The sequence below is a fragment of the Zootoca vivipara genome, chromosome 9 (assembly GCF_965207765.1).
Source record: "Zootoca vivipara chromosome 9, rZooViv2.hap1.1, whole genome shotgun sequence".
Lineage (NCBI taxonomy): Eukaryota > Metazoa > Chordata > Lepidosauria > Squamata > Lacertidae > Zootoca > Zootoca vivipara.
This window is the reverse complement of record NC_142592.1, coordinates 20,372,176-20,388,665: the sequence shown is the minus strand read 5'-3', so window position 1 is coordinate 20,388,665 and position 16,490 is coordinate 20,372,176. Positions and strand designations below refer to the sequence as shown.

At 42.3% G+C, this 16,490-nt stretch overlaps 1 protein-coding gene across 2 annotated transcripts; it reads left to right on the top strand.

Moving 5' to 3' along the window:
• The first annotated feature begins 192 nt into the window (after positions 1-192).
• On the top strand, positions 193-14,529 carry LSMEM1 (leucine rich single-pass membrane protein 1). Of its 2 annotated transcripts, none has more exons than XM_088652387.1 (4): positions 193-556; positions 8,620-8,748; positions 12,709-12,846; positions 13,906-14,529. In XM_088652387.1, exons 2-4 carry the CDS (start codon positions 8,625-8,627, stop codon positions 14,076-14,078), a joined length of 435 nt encoding a protein of 144 aa, XP_088508513.1. In that variant the 5' UTR covers positions 193-556; positions 8,620-8,624; the 3' UTR covers positions 14,079-14,529. The 2 variants fall into 2 exon arrangements, with proteins under 2 accessions (XP_088508513.1, XP_088508512.1); XM_088652386.1 differs by having other exon boundaries at positions 205-556; positions 12,706-12,846.
• The last annotated feature ends 1,961 nt before the right edge of the window (positions 14,530-16,490 follow it).

Genomic DNA, 16,490 nt, shown 5'->3' with positions numbered 1-16,490 from the left:
TGTTAGGCCAAAACATCTGGAGGGCCGCAGTTTGGGGGTGCCTGGTCTACCCTAACAATGAGGCTCCTGCCTCAGTCTACCCAGGAGGGTATGGTGCCACTAGATTGGAAAGCCAGCTGTATCAGCTTCAACTCTTGAGACGTTCAGTTCTCTCCAATGGATAGTGAAATATATACATGTTTGCAACTTTTATATACCAGAGAACAACATTGCACATCGCCAGCATATTTTATTGACGTGGTGGGCTCATATCTATTCATGAATGTTATAAACTTTACCCTGTCTATATTTTTCTCTATAAGTGTGTTTAAAAATTATACTGTCTTCTAATGAAGTATTTGAAACCTGACAACTTGGCTCAAATGAAGACTAAATATAGATGGAAAGCACACTGTGTTTCAGAGCTAAGCTTGTGGGTTTAGTTGAGACACTCCAATGGCGTTCCAAAGGACAAGAGGAATAGTATACAGTATGTTTTCTACTTGAACGAAATACCGGAATTCTTCTGAAATGATTTAGAATTAGACTCTGGAGAATTCTGGACATGGTTGAAGATGTAAGTAACCTTCAGCTTTTATGGTTTTAAATCTGCTAATACTGTTATTTATTCTTTGGTTAGCTGGATTTATTTTCAGATCTTTGGTTAACGACAGTTACCTTTTCTGCTAACTTCTCTCTTCATCCTAAATAAATTAAACGGGGGGCGGGGGGCGGGGAGAACAAGTGATGAGTCAAAGACCAAATCAATACTGACACCAACTCACTCAAATGCACGAAATGTTATAGTTACCATGTTAAGAAGGGCTGAGTTTTGAGTGCTCATGCTGTTAGCTTCTGCTTTCAGCCACACTCAAGGGAAAGAAAACACAAATCACATGCAACTTCTTGGTTTTAATTTTTCATTAGACTTAAGTGCATAGCAGGACAGCTGGCTTTTTCAAAGTATACTTAAAACCAGTCAGACAAAACAAATTACATTGACTAGAGCAGAGCTAATTAGAAGACTCTTCCATCGTTCTTGCTTGTTGGTTCTCTTAACAGGAAACACTGAGAAAACATCTCCCTCAGGGATTTCAAAAAGCGCTATGAATACTGGTGGCGAACCTTTAGAATTCTGTGCAACTTGGGTTAAAGCACTGTGTCTGGTCCTTTGTTGAGGGAAACCAAAAATAGAAATAATGAATCATTATATGGCTGTGTTTGATATAGCTCCCTTCCCTGTGTCACAGTTTCCCATGGGAGCAATAATCCCTCTGTCCTGAACTCAGTGTTGCAAATATAACATATTTTCGATCAGAATGGGCATGTTCGTTGCAACCAGAGCTCTCCTTGCAATCCTCACTAGTTCAGAAAGAAAGAAAGGTTCTGCAAATCTTATTTTTTTAATCACTTTTCAGTATTTTTTCCTCCATCTCTTTACTAATGGGAACTTTTTGCTTAGCTTCCTTGTACAGTATTTGAATATATAGTACCCTGACGCTCGGTTCTAAGAGAGATTGACAGCAAATAAGCATGCAGAATGGTGCAGGTAGATGTGATGAAAGTTGATGCAGCTGTCACTTGGGGATTTCATCTTTCATATTTGTACCTCAGGATTGGCTGTTAGTACACAGCCAACCAGCTCATTTCAACACTGCAATGCTGTGCATAAGAGATGAAGTATGAGTAAGAGATAACATAAAATGAGCCTGCTAGATCAGGCCAATGGCTCAGCATCTAGCCCAGTATCCTGTTCTCACAGTGGCCAACCGTATACCTGGAAATGAGTGCACCAGTATTCTACTCACCTGCCCAGTTTCCCAGAAACTGATACTCAGATGCTGCTGCTTCTTCTTCTTTGGCGATCACTCGTAGCCGAGTAAGATTGTCTTCCATAAACACGATTTTAACAATGGGTCCGTAAGTGACTGTGGAGGCCAATTCTGGATCCACACGTCCTTCCACAGTGGGGACATTGGTTTCCAGGCGGGAGTTAATCATGGTGTGGATTTGCCAAGCGTGCCTTCCTCTTAGCACATTTCTCCCTTGCGTCCTGAGATCGTGTTTCTTCAAAGCCCATGACACCTTTGATAAACGCTGTTCTCCAACTGGAGCGCTCGCAGGCCAGTGTTTCCCAGTTGTCAGTGTTTATACTACATTTTTAAAGATTTGCCTTGAAACAGTCTTTAAACCTCTTTTGTTGACCACCAGCATTACGCTTTCCATTTTTCAGTTCGGAATAGAGTAGTTGCTTTGGAAGACGATCATCAGGCATCCGCACAACATGACCAGTCCAAAGAAGTTGATGTTGAAGAATCATTGCTTCAACACTGGTGTTCTTTGCTTCTTCCAGTACACTGATATTAGCTCACCTGTCTTCCCAAGTGATGTGTAAAATTTTTCGAAGACACCATTGATGGAATCTTTTGAGGAGTTGGAGATGGTGTTTATAAGGGGCCCATGTTTCACAAGCATATAGTAAGGTTGGTAGTGCAATAGCTTTGTAAAAAAGCATTTTGGTTTCCCTGTGAATGTCTTGGTCCTCAAACACTCTGCACTTCAATTGGGAGAAAGCCACACTCACAGAGCTCAGGCGATGCTGGATTTAGGCAACAATATAACATATGGCCCTTGTGGAAAGGTAGCTGCCTCTGACAGTGGAGGTCATGGCCAGTAGCCCTTGATAGCTTTGTCTTCCACAAATTTGTCTAACCCTCTATTTAAAGCCATCTACGTTTGAGGTCGAGAGGACACAGGTGGCGCTGTGGGTTAAACCACAGAGCCTAGGGCTTGCCGATCAGAAGGTCGGCGGTTAAAATCCCTGCGACGGGGTGAGCTCCCGTTGCTCGGTCCCAGCTCCTGCCAACCTAGCAGTTCGAAAGCATGTCAAAGTGCAAGTAGATAAATAGGTACCGCTCCAAGCGGGAAGGTGAACGGCTTTCCGTGTGCTGCTCTGGTTCGCCAGAAGTGGCTTTGTCATGCTGGCCACATGACCTGGAAGTTGTACGCCGGCTCCCTCGGCCAATAACATGAGATGAGAGCCTCAATCCCAGAGTCGGTCATGACTGGACCTAATGGTCAGGGCTCCCTTTAACTTTAACCAACATTTGAGGTCATTCCAGCTTCCTGTGGGAGCAAGCGCCATAGTTGAACTACATGCTGCCTGGAAAAATTATGCCATCCTACAGACGTTCTACCCACCATAGAGCTTATATATGGCAGTTCAAATGTACACCAGTGGTACAGTGGAACTTTCTGATGTGCAAACATTCTTCATGACAGCCCCTATGACCACATCCCCCATAGCCACGTCTATAAAACTATTATACAAGGGGGGAGGGGAATTAACCAACCTATTATGGCTGTAATACCAAGCCAGCTTTTCCCCACTTTGCTTGAAATTCGTAAGACGAACCTGCAAGAGCACTCCAATGGCCCCTCTAGTCCAACATTTTCTTCTGACAGTGGTCAACTAGATGCCTATAGGAAGGCAGCAAGCTGGAGCTGAATTCAAAAGCACTTTCCCCAGTTGTGATTCACAGCCAGGGTTGGCCCACCCATGAGACAAGGCCTTGGGCGGCAGAATCCAGAGGGGCAGCAGATCCCAATGTGGATCTTTATTCCCCCCCCCCTTGTTCCCAATGTAGAACTTCACTCTCCTCTTCTTCCCTAGCAGGGAGGAGGCTGCCATTTTGTGGTTTGCCTCAAAGGTCCAAATGTCTTGGGCTGGCCTTGTTCACAGCAACTGGCATTCAGAGGCTTACTGCCTCCAACAGTGTAAGTAGGACATCTCGCCTGATGGAGAGTTCTTCTGGACCCAGTAGCTTGGTGTATGACATTTTGGTTGGTCATAATTACTGGATTTTGGACTTTTTCCAAATACAAGTGACGGTTTAAGCCTTAGCCCTGCCAATGGAACCTATTTCTTCCTCTGTTTCCACTGAGAAAGGCTTATTTATTTGGCGTACGGAAGACGGGCAAATAGAGACCCAGGAGATGCAGCCGCCAATCCTGCGGGGAAATAAGTTGTGGAGCTGCTCCCTCCTGCTCCAACACCTCACTTAGGTAGACTGAGGTACAGTGATATACTTCAGCAGCAGAAGTGAATAATACTTCCACGTTGCTAAGAAGCAGTCTAATTTTTCAGTTTGAGATAAAAGCATAAGGGCCCCTTACAGCCAATACTGAAGAAAAGATGGCTCGGGAGACTTGTGGCACAGAAACCAAGGCACAGGGAAGAAAGTTGGCCAGATATCTTTAATGTCATTCAGCTTGCCAAAAGGGTAAAAGGTGAAGCCGAGCAGACATTTGCACACTGCATCAGAACAGGTTGGAAACAAGAAACTTCTCATGGGCAAAAGATTTGGGGCATAATATTGAATATGATGCGTGGTTGAAACTATGGAATCAAACTTTAAGATTTACAGCATGTACTGCCTTGAAAGAAAATGTATATAAGATGATGTACAGATGGTATTTAACTCCAGTTAAGTTAGCTAAAATGTATAGAATGAGTGATAAAAGTTGCTGGAAATGTAAAGAGAAAGATGGTGAATTTTATCATATGTGGTGGACATGCGAAAAAGTTAAAAGATTTTGGGAAAGTTTATATAATGAATTGAAAAAGATGTTTAGATATACCTTTCCAAAAAAACCAGAAGCATTTTTGTTAGGAATAATAGGAGGAGAGATTAGAAAAGAAGATCAAACACTGTTTATGTATGCAACAACCGCGGCTAGGACTTTGTTAGCCCAAAAATGGAAATTACAGGAATTACCTACAATTGTGGAGTGGCAGATAAAAATGATGGACTATGCTGAACTTGCTAGATTGACATGCAAGATTCGTGACCAGGGGGAGACAAGGTTTCAAAAGGACTGGAGTAAATATGTGGACTATATGGAGAAAAACTGTAGATCATTAAAAACTCTCGCAGGATTAAAATAAACCTTACGAATTGACCAATATGTTAAAAAAGGAACTGCAAAAAAAGGAATTAACAAGAAACCCGCATGAAGGGAGGGGGGGAAGTCATAGCTCGGCGGAGCAAGGTAAAAGATGTGAATATAAGATTTTGTATAAAAGATTGGTTTTGTTAATTTGTTGAATTCGGAAAATTGGAATAAAATGTATTTAAAAAAAAAAAAAAGGAAACAAGAAACTTCTCACAATGTTTGAGAACTTCCTTTGCAGCAGCCCTGTAGCCAAATTTCCTTGTTGGGTGGGATGACCACATTTCTAGGTGCAGCATTTTGTGTGTGGTGGGGAGGCACATGGCCCCAACCAATTCCCCCCTCTACTCACTTGTGGGAGAGGATGTGGAAAGGCCAGGGGGAGGGAAAGGTCATGATCTTTCCCCTCACTCTTTCTCTTCCATGCAGAGTAAAATTCATATTTACACAGTCCATTGTGTAGGTTAACAGAGCTTTAGATGACTGGCATATTTTTTGCTTTGTAAGAAAAAAGGATGTTAACGATACAAGGTGGTTCTGAAAGGTAAAAAAAACCAAACAAAATAGTTAAGCTGTTTGCAAAGTTAAAGACTTGCGTGGAGTTCGTTTTCTCCAAAATTCAATCTAATCTTGTTTCTGACCTTCAGATTTTCCTTCCTGTTGGACAGTCAAATCATTTTTAACTGGTTGTTATACAAAGTACTAACTAAAAAAAAACTGGAAACCAATTGTGGAAAGCAAATGGATTTTTTAAAACTGGTTGCTGCATTGATTTTTCTGCCCAAAAAACTCTGAAAAAGCCTCATACTGAGCTTCACACATTGGGGAAAATCAGAAATTAGGCCTGAGCGACCAGCCAGTTAACTGTAGAGTGCACACAGCCATGTTTTTTATTCCTCTGGGGCTGTTTCATTGGGTACAAAAGAAAAAGAAGAAAAAATAGCCATTCTGATTGTGCGTATAGAGTGTGCTTTAAGCGAGTAAAGGGTAAATCAGTGTACCGTAGTTTTTTTCAGATTGCTTTCAGTTATCTCTTTATCTCACACTTTAGCAATAAGCACCCAGTCCTGCTCTACCCATCTTAACAACTGCAGAATAAACAAACTCTTACTATTCACTGCAGGCATACAAACATGCAGGGCCGGCTCTAGGGGTAGGCTGGGTGACGCGGGGCGCCAGGGCGCCGGGTCGGCAGGGGGGCGCTGCACGGCAAAGCTGCGCAGAAACCACGCTGCGCCCGCCCACCAGCCGCAGGAAGAAACGGGGTGGGGTGGGGGCACCGGAGCGATCCGCGCACCACGGGGCCAAGGCGCCCGACCCGCTTAAGACGGCCCTGAAAACATGCTTCCTCATCGCCAGCTGCGTTAAGAATGAAACTGAACCTGGAAAGCAGAACAAAGGAAAATTCAAGGGGTGGAGTCTTAATTCTAGCCCATAATACAATACAATACAATACAATACAATACAATACAATACAATACAATACAATACAATACAATACAATAATTTGTCAAGGGTCATGGTACTATACAGGCTTGGAGGGGGGTGGTCAGGATCAATTAAGTAAGTATAGGGCGGTTGTGATAATGAAAAATCAATTCTTATGGAAAGTCTTGAATGAGCCAGACTTGGGGGGTCCTGAATGGGGTAACTTTGCCCCTGAAGGACCAGGTGCGCAGCCTGGGAGTCATTTTGGACTCCCAGCTGTCCATGGAGGCGCAGGTCAATTCTGTGTCCAGGGCAGCTGTTTATCAGCTCCATCTGGTACGCAGGCTGAGACCCTACCTGCCCGCGGACTGTCTCGCCAGAGTGGTGCATGCTCTAGTTATCTCCCGTTTGGACTACTGCAATGCGCTCTACGTGGGGCTACCTTTGAAGGTGACCCGGAAACTACAGTTAACCCAGAATGCGGCAGCTAGACTGGTGACTGGGAGCGGCCGCCGAGACCACATAACACCGGTCCTGAAAGACCTACATTGGCTCCCAGTACGTTTCCGAGCACAATTCAAAGTGTTGGTGCTGACCTTTAAAGCCCTAAACAGCCTTGGTCCTGTATACCTGAAGGAGCGTCTCCTCCCCCATCATTCTGCCCGGACACTGAGGTCCAGCGCCGAGGGCCTTCTGGCGGTTCCCTCGCTACGAGAAGCTAAGTTACAGGGAACCAGGCAGAAGGCCTTCTCGGTAGTGGCACCCACCCTGTGGAATGCCCTCCCACCAGAGGTCAAAGAGAACAACAATTACCAGACCTTTAGAAGGCATCTTAAGGCAGCCCTGTTTAGGGAAGCTTTTAATGTTTGATGGATTTCTGTATTTTGGTGTTTTGTTGGAAGCCGCCCAGAGTAGCTGGGGGAACCCGGCCAGATGGGCGGGGTATAAATATTATTATTATTATTATTATTATTATTATTATTATTATTATTATTGGGGTTGTCTCTTCCAGATGATGTTTATCTTATGCACTTTCCCCGCCTTATTCACCGAATTTTTCAGAGTATCCTACTATTAAATTGCCCCTGTAACATATTAAAAATATAATTTTACCACTACAACAAATCCAGTGGTGGGGAGGCGGTGGCAAAACACAACTCTAGGGAGATGGTGGGCCTTGGCTACAGGGCTACCCTGCACCCTTCAGTATTTTCCTCCATTTCTGCTGTAAGGTTACATGTCTTCTCCTTCATTCCACGTTCTTCAGATGAGGCCCTGCGAGACTTTTCATGTCTCCCCATTGGCTGCCCCATGAATGGGAGGAAAGGAGCTTGTGTCAGCCACAATCACCATGATGGCTCCCAGAGAGTAGTTCTTGGCACCTCTCCTTTGTTCAGAGTGGTGGGGGAGGTCCTAGCATCCAATAAAGTGTAAGCATGTGTGTTCAAAGTAGGAGAAGCTGAGTCAATGCAAACAGGAGCTGAGCAGGAAAAGCAAACAGTGCCTCGTGCATTCTGGATTTTTGAGGGCATATTTACTGAGCCTTTGTGCAGGTGACATAGGAGAGGAGGTACTGAACTCCATACCAGCAGCCAACAAGGTCATACGGAAAACCTCGGTGATAAAATCAACGCCCTTACGTTAGATTTAAATATCATCATCATCATCAACAACAACAACAGCTTCCTATTTGGATACAGGTAGGTAGCCGTGTTGGTCTGGGTCGAAGTAAAATAAAAAAATTCCTTCAGTAGCACCTTAAAGACCAACTAAGTTTTTATTTTGGTATGAGCTTTCGTGTGCATGCACACTTCTTCAGATACAGTCTGAAGAAGTGTGCATGCACACGAAAGCTCATACCAAAATAAAAACTTAGTTGGTCTTTAAGGTGCTACTGAAGGAATTTTTTTATTTTCCTATTTGGAGATTGCCATCATAGGTGTTTGCTGCCTAGAAGAGCAAATATATTGATTAGAGACATGTTGCCAAGTTTCATTTAAAAAAAGAAGCCAACATGGTGTAGTGGTTAAGAGCGGGGGACTCGTAATCTGGTGAACGGGGTTCGCTTCCCTGCTCCTCCACATGCAGCTGCTGGGTGACCTTGGGCTAGTCACACTTCTTTGAAGTCTCTCAGCCTCACTCACCTCACAGAATGTTTGTTGTGGGGGAGGAAGGGAAAGGAGATTGTTAGCTGCTCTGAGACTCCTTAATGGGAATGAAAGGCAGGATATCAAGTCCAAAGTCTCTTCTTCTTCATAGGTGTGATGGAGAGTTCTTCCGTGGAAAGTGACTTGCAAAACTTTCATAAAGAAAGGAAACTTTATGCAGTTGATTCTTTGAACAACTTAAATGAACAAAATCTTTGTGCAGATCGATATCGGCACGCTGGTATGTATGCTGCAGACCATTTGTCGTGCCAAAGTGCTCCAGGGGGTAATAAAAACTGCAGTGGCCAAAAAAAATCCGTTCCGCACAACAGTTAAAGAACGGTACCGAGACTCTGTCTTCTGTTTCCTTTGATTTTTCTGTTATATGATAATATCACCGGTTTATGAATAAACACCGAACTGGTAGTGATTGCATTCTACTAAGCTGCTTTGAGTTGCTCTGAAAATAAAACAGGCTTGGGTTTTTTTTAATAAATAGAACAAAATGTTGAGGGTGTTAAAGAAATTGTTAATTGCCCACTTTTTCGCTGCTTTTCAGGCTATGAAGAATGTGCTTCATCCATTAGCTGCTTTCAATGTGTACCTCTTTCTTTCTCTAGAACTTTTTAGCTGCCGTATATTTCCCCGCTGAATTAATTAGCTGCATGCGCAGCACAATCCCACGCATGTTCCCAGAGAAGTCAGTCCCACTGTGCTTGCTCCCAAATCAATACATTTAAAACATATTTATTTATTTGATAGATCTCATATTTCACCATTGGTGGAACTGATGAGAGCTGAAATCCAACCAACCGCATCTGAAGGACCACTGCTTCCCTCTCCTTGTTTTGAAGAGGAAGAAATGCAATCCTTTCTGGGGTCATCATTTCTTCAGCAGGGGTTGTTGACCATGATATTCTCTTGACAAGACAGATAAATTCCCCACTACATCAGATAATCGTTTTTCAGTTGCTCCACCCTAATTTTATTCTCATGTGTATTTGTCTCTACTGTACACATGGTAACAAATATTATTTTTAGCTCTCTGTGCTCAGCTCCCTTGCAGTGTTCTGAAAGTTCTTTGGAAGTTATTGTCTCTTGGCAACATTCCACATTTTAATGCTGGAACAGATACAGAATCCTGTGGCTTGTCCTTGACTTAGAAAGCGTGCCTATATACAATTTGTCTGAAAGTTCTCGGTAAAATGTGTGCTGTAGAATGGTTTGTTTCTGATCAAATGGACAGGCGTGTCAGGACTATCTCTAAGTGTCTTGGGTCCCTCAGTGTGGTACCCTTTGCCAGCCTGCAGCTTTTGCCTCTAGGTCGCATCACAACCAACTTTCCCCTCCAAACACCGGCTTTGTCCTTCTAACTCTCTAAGAGCTGGAGGAGGGGCCCCACCCATTTTTCATCTGGCACGGAGCCCGCTTTCCTTTGTTGTCTTAATGGCCCATTCCCTTTCTTTTGTTCCAGGCTGTTATCTCACCAGGAAGCTAGCCTGGCTTGATTGGCTTTTAACATTTGCTAGGATTATACAGGTATCACAGCCAGAAACTTATAACAATATTATAAAACATGAGAGAGAGGGGTGTGTGTGTCCTGATAACCCATATTATGTGGTGCCACTCAGTGCTCTTAAGGGTTACTATGGGCTTCCAGTACGGTGAATTCATCTTAGCACTAGAGTTTGCAGATCAATGCAGGCTTTGAGTTTTTAAAGGACTGCTTTCCCTTCTTTTGACTTCAGTGGGCTGCCCTCCAGCATGCGGTTTGGGAATGCAGCCTTGGAGATGTGTGCTCTTGCGCTCTAAAATTCAGACAGATGCCCTCTTTATGGCTGCCAGCTGTTTTTCCGCAGGAATCTGTGATCGGCTTTCTAAATTGCAAACATCCTTCGGATTTTTTTTTTTATAAAAATGTTTTCAAGTAATGATTTTATGAGATTTTTTTAATGCCCCAATTAATGCAATGCCTTTGTATATTGTAAGATAAATATGAAAACTGAAACTTCTACATTATTTTGTTTTGTTTATTACATTTATATCCCGCTTTTCCTCCGAGGAGTCCAAGGTGGCATACACTGCTTTCTTCCTCTTCATTTTTATCCTCACAACAACCCTATGAGGCTAAGAAGATGGTTATTGGCCCCAGGTCACCCAGTGAAGCTTAGTGGCTGATTTGAACCCTGATCTCCCAGGTCTTAGTCCGGCATGCTAACCACTGCACCACATTGGCTCCCCGCCATATTTATATGCTAAAATGCGTTATCAGGGGGTCATTTATTTATGTTGGGTCTCAACATGGGATATATATAATGCAGCAAGCCTGGAACTATTTTAAATGAGCTTCTGAAATAGGTGCCTTCAGTTTAGCCTTGGTAGAGAAGCAAGGCTGCATTTCTATTTTGGCCAAGAACACAGAAGCGCCACACTGTTAGCAGCTTGGCAGAGTTTCTTGCTCACGGATGGCTTACAATACTTTAATCTAATTCTCTTGGCCAGCTCACTTTCTAAGGACTGCCCATTAAGCAGAGCGGACAAAAGACATTTGTTAAAGATACTGGTAGCTTACTGTGTTTGAAAGCCCACCCTAGGGGTACTCCGCATTTCATTCCTGTGACTGGGAAGCTGCCTCCATTGTGATGGAACTCAATAAACTTAACACATGATAGGTTTGTTATGAAATGGAGGAAACGGGCGGAAGCGGGAGACAACTATTAAAAGTCTGCAAACTTTGGTTTCTGCTCGGGCAGGAAGATTTGTGTTAGAAAAATTAGGCTTGCTCTCAAAATTTGTCCAAGTACAGTACAGCCAACTCTTCCAGTGGGGATTTAGGCTAGTCCACTCTGTTAATTCTCTGAGGGCTTTCTGCGACAGATACTTTAAAAATGGTTCTGTTCATGCCTCGCAGCAAAGAACCAGGTCAGTTGTGGGGAAACTTTGACCCGCCAGATTTCCTTCCATGCCTAGCCATGTTTGTTGGGGCTGTTGGGAATTGTAGTTCATTAACAACTGGAAGGTCAAAGGTTCCCCACACCTGTCCTAGGAGGTTGTTAAAAGTCAGCTACTTATTATGTCGTCACAATTTTCTCTGTGCCTCCTCACGTCCAGTCAAGAGTGAGCCAAGAAGTTAGAGTCAAAGGAAGGCAGAAGAAAACACAGCAGAGTCAGAAATTTGTTGTCACTCAGGCAAGGACCCCAAACAAGCAGCCTTTTATAGCCTTTCATGTCCAGTGACCAACCTGGAGTCAATCCAGGGCCAGAATTGCTCTGGACCAGGCTTCCTCAAACTCGGCCCTCCAGATGTTTTGAGACTACAGTTCCCATCATCCCTCACCACTGGTCCTGCTAGCTAGGGATCATGGGAGTTGTATGCCAAAAACATCTGGAGGGCTGAGTTTAAAGAAGCCTGCGAGTCTGGACAATTTAGCAGTGAACTGTAAGGGAGACACAGAGACCTAAATAGAGAAGACTATTATTTGTGGCCCGGCACCCCTTTTGCTTGTATTTATTTTTGATTCAAATTTGTCATGGCCAATGGCTAGTACAATAAAGTTATTTGGATTGGTTGGCTCCCCACATGGGCCAATCACACACACGGACACATCTGAAGTAACAGTCTATTGAGTAAGCACGTGATGTGTTTTAAGTCACCTTTTAAGTGAGTAATTGCTTATGACGCTGAAATTAAGATTCTTGGATGATATGATAGTGGTGCATTACTTAGCAGGGGAATACAGTGGTACCTTGGGTTACAGACGCTTCAGGTTACAAACGCTTCAGGTTATAGACATAGCTGCCAAGTTTTCCCTTTTCTCACGAGGAAGCCTATTCAGCATAAGGGGAAATCCCTTAAAAAAGGGATAACTTGGCAGCTATGGTTATAGACTCTGCTAACCCAGAAATAGTACCTCGGGTTAAGAACTTTGCTTCAGGATGAGAACAGAAATCACACGGCTGCGGCAGTGGGAGGCCCCATTAGCTAAAGTGGTGCCTCAGGTTAAGAACAGTTTCAGGTTAAGAATGGACCTCCGGAACAAATTAAGTTCTTAACCAGAGGTACCACTTTACATGGCTCCAGTTCAGAAATTATTAGCATTTCCCTTTATTGTCTTCTTAAAACCAGAGCCAACTTGCTATGTTTATTCTCAAAGGCCATTGCATGTTTTCGTCTTAGAATTTTGTCTTTGTTTTACAGCAGTCTGGGAAGAGAACTTACACAGTCAGAGGTGTTTGACAATTCAAAACGGCATGAGATGCCAAAGCTGGTTCTTTGTCACATTGATCATTACTTTAATTGTCAGCTTGGCACTAGTTTCTTTTGTAATAATCTTAATAGGTAAGTAAGCATGCCTTAGTTCTTACAATATCGATTGCAAGGGGAGGATAGGCTGGAATTTAATAGCCTAGGTTCTGTATGTTTTGTAGCATGCTCTCATCTTTGATATGTGGCACAATGGATAAATGAATAGAGGAATGAATGAATGAACTATGCTCACAGTGGCAATAAAAAAGTATTTTAGTACAATATAAAGCTGTGTGAATAGCTAAGAAGCTGATCGTATGTGAATGGAAATCTAAAACCCACCATCCAGTCAACATTGCCTTGTTTTGCAACTGGCAGGGAGGGAACAGGTGGTTTATATTAAAAGAGACTTGGGTAATGCAATTTGATCTCCCTTCATATGGTGTTTTAGAAATGCTAATTGATTCTCCTGTTCCTCTCCAACCCCTTTTTTTCTCTCCTTTGCACTTTCCTAGGATAGGCATGCGAAAGAATGAGAAGGGAGTATGTGGGCATGTAAATGTGTACAGTTGGTGTGATTTTGGCTGGAAGTTTGTTTGAGGTGGGCTGTATATGAAAAGGGAGGAACTGAGAGGAATTTGGGAATTATGATTGTCACAAACGGTAATACAAAGGCAATGTTTTGAAATTATAAATCACGATATAATAAAATGTATAATATTGTGGGGGTTTTTAAAAAATCATTTAATATGGAGAACTGCTGAAATGTTACTCCAGGAAGGCAGAGATGAACACCAAATAAATGCGGAAGAACGCAGTATTTGGCTTGGTGCATCAGGGCTTGTGTGGATGCCAAAAAAACTATTACTCATGATTTTATGATAAAAATGTATATTTGCTGCTGGCCCCCACTCTTAAGCAGTTAACTTTGCAGCAGTCTTGTAAACTTAAATGTTCTTAAAACCTTGCTTCACCATTCATATATTAATTTCAGCCTTCATCTATGCCTCAACTCATTGTGGCTGGAAGCAGGTTGCTTCACCCCGCTGAGTAGAAGGGTGCGATTTCCTGATTATGCAATTTTCTGTATTATGAACCATATTCAATCCGACAATCTGAGTGCTGGTTTAAACATTGCCTTTCCTTCCATAGTTCACACTGGAGACAAGATGGATGAAGTGTCAAGAAAATTAGTGCTAGAAAAGAAGAGCATTGATGACCTTAAGGAATTAAACGACATGATTTTGCAATACCTTAATCAGACAGAATGGATGGGGAGTATAGGAAACTTCAGCACAAATCAAGCAAGGGATCCAGGCTATTGACTAAGGGAATACTGAGCAGCTGGAAGGAACAGGAGAGTGTGCCATTTTTGCAATAAAATCCACTCAGTATACTTACCTAATTCCTGACCTCTGTGCAACAAAGCTTTTTATTAATAATTCTGTAGGCTCCATAACTCTTAAGAGTGAACTTTAAAAAGCCTGCTAAGCATTTGTTTCTAGAACTACGGTGCATTGGTGCAATGCAGTTTCTAGGTTCTTGTTCATTCCTTAGTTATATGGATGAGCTTAGTTAAAATACGTCTGATTTTGAGGTGATGCATCTAGATCCCACATTTGCAGATGGTGAAACATCCTGTATTGTGGTTCCTGTTTCTTGTTCACTGTAAACATAAAAATTAGCATCTGCTTTCTCTAAGGTTGCATATGTTTATAGTGGCACATCATAAAGTGCCTGCTTTGTCTTGTGTTATAAAATTTGCAAGTGAAGGTAGATGGGATTTACTCCTTTGCAAAGCACACTTTAGGATTATTATTATTATTATTATTATTATTATTATTATTATTATTATTATTATTATACAATTAAGGCAAGCCTTCATTTGCATGAGTGCAAATGTTTGGCTGGTTTGTGTATACATCACATGCTTTCTCAAAACTTTAAGATTCTCAGCCAAATGTGTGAATCGTCTCTGTTGAAAAGCATTGTTTGATATGACATCTAGTGATATGAAAGTTCTATCTATAGTGATTAATCTGTTCAATGAAGGCTGCTTGATCTCAGACATAGCACTGGGTACTTTTGAAAGTCCCTCCCAGCTGTTATTGCCCGCTAGATGTGCTTCTTGTAGTAAACAGCATTTGGGAGTAAATAGCAGTGTGTGAGGATCTTTTGGCAGGAAACAATTGCATATCCCAATGAAGTATATGTGGGTTCCCACAAGGCAAGAGACAGTGATAACAGCAAGAACCTTTATTGAACTACATAACTGGGAAACAGAGGCAAAGCAACTGCTTATATACATTTTTGAAAGCCTGGGCCACTCCCAACGTGATTGGCTGTATAAACTCCCAAGCTGCAAATCATGACTCAGAGTTCAAGGGCCAATGGCAGAGGCCCAAATCCTGAAATGTTCTGAGATTGGACATCATGCATCGAATCAGAACACAGCAGCTCAGAATCCTTAGTCCAGACTCAAGCTCAGGCGAACACAGATCACTGAATACATAACAGTCCCCATTCTGGGTTCAGAGCATGTCCCAGATTGAAGCCCTGTGCCTGCTTTTTCTTCAAAATGAAAGTGGAGACTTTAAGCACTTTTATTTTATAAAAATCATGTTTATTGTAACATGTACCTTGGCCCTCATTGACACTATTGACTCTTTTTGTGCATGGCTCTTGTGGTAATTTTCCAGAAATGCAGAAGTGTTCTTCTTGTGTGTGTTTGCTTTTTATGTTTGCATGCCAGCAATCAGGGACTCCCCACGTTGCACTACGGGTATACTAACACTACACAAAATGAGTGACAACCAGGCATGTATAGACTATGGGAATATCTCTATGGATTAAGAGGTTTACGGTACCTGCCATGCTCACCTCTTGTATAACTATGATTTATGAAAATGCAATCCCAAAGAAAGCAAAAGTCATTGTCAGATGGTACTGAATCAAATACAGTACTGTATTTCTGAAATCGTGACAACTCAACGTTGTAAAAATCAGGTGCTTAGCTAAGAGTCCAGCTCTGGCATGATTACAGTTAGCGCTTCCTGCCAAAAGGGGAGGAAAAACATCCAAGCAGTTTACAGTCTGCAGCCAGTTCGAGCTTTATAACAAAGGATTCACATACAGAGATGAATCGTAAACAACTACATTTGCTTATCAGAACCAGCTCCAGCGTTTTCAGTTCAGGAATGGATTTATATAACTGCATTTCCTGACTATTTGCTGTCTTCTAGACTGGTTTGCCACTGTTTGCAATGCACTTCACGATGTACTGATTTAATGTCCTGAATTGCAATGAGCTTGTTCCAAAGGAATGAGACTCACATCCATGCAGTCAATTTATGTTGCAGATGAGTGGAAAGGCACATTCAACATTTATCAATAATTATGGTTTCTTTTGTTTCCCACTTGTATCCTCTCCTTAGCAACCCTTCACTCCACTTTTATCCAGGCTGAGGAATATACCTTACCAGCAAAGTGACAAAGCACCATTAATAAGCTTAAAGTAGAAAACATTTTCATTAGGATTTATAGCAGCTACTGAATCAGCTGAAGTTTGGGATTATGCCGAAAAGAGAGAAAACTATATCACATAATAGTTTGGGATTATGCCGAAAAGAGAGCAAATTACATCACATAACCACTGCACTGAAGAACCAAAATGAATCCGAAGGTCATCTTGTCCAATTTCCTACTGTAAGAATTGTCATATTGTTACAAGCTCTCTA

What these genes read in the sequence shown, in the direction of transcription:
- LSMEM1 (XM_088652386.1), top strand. Translation starts at nt 8,625, where the DNA reads ATGGAGAGTTCTTCCGTGGAAAGTGACTTGCAAAACTTTCATAAAGAA. An exon ending in AGATCGATATCGGCACGCTG is followed by an intron (nt 8,749 to 12,705) that starts GTATGTATGCTG and finishes TTTGTTTTACAG; the next exon opens with CAGTCTGGGAAGAGAACTTA. An exon ending in TTTTGTAATAATCTTAATAG is followed by an intron (nt 12,847 to 13,905) that starts GTAAGTAAGCAT and finishes TTCCTTCCATAG; the next exon opens with TTCACACTGGAGACAAGATG.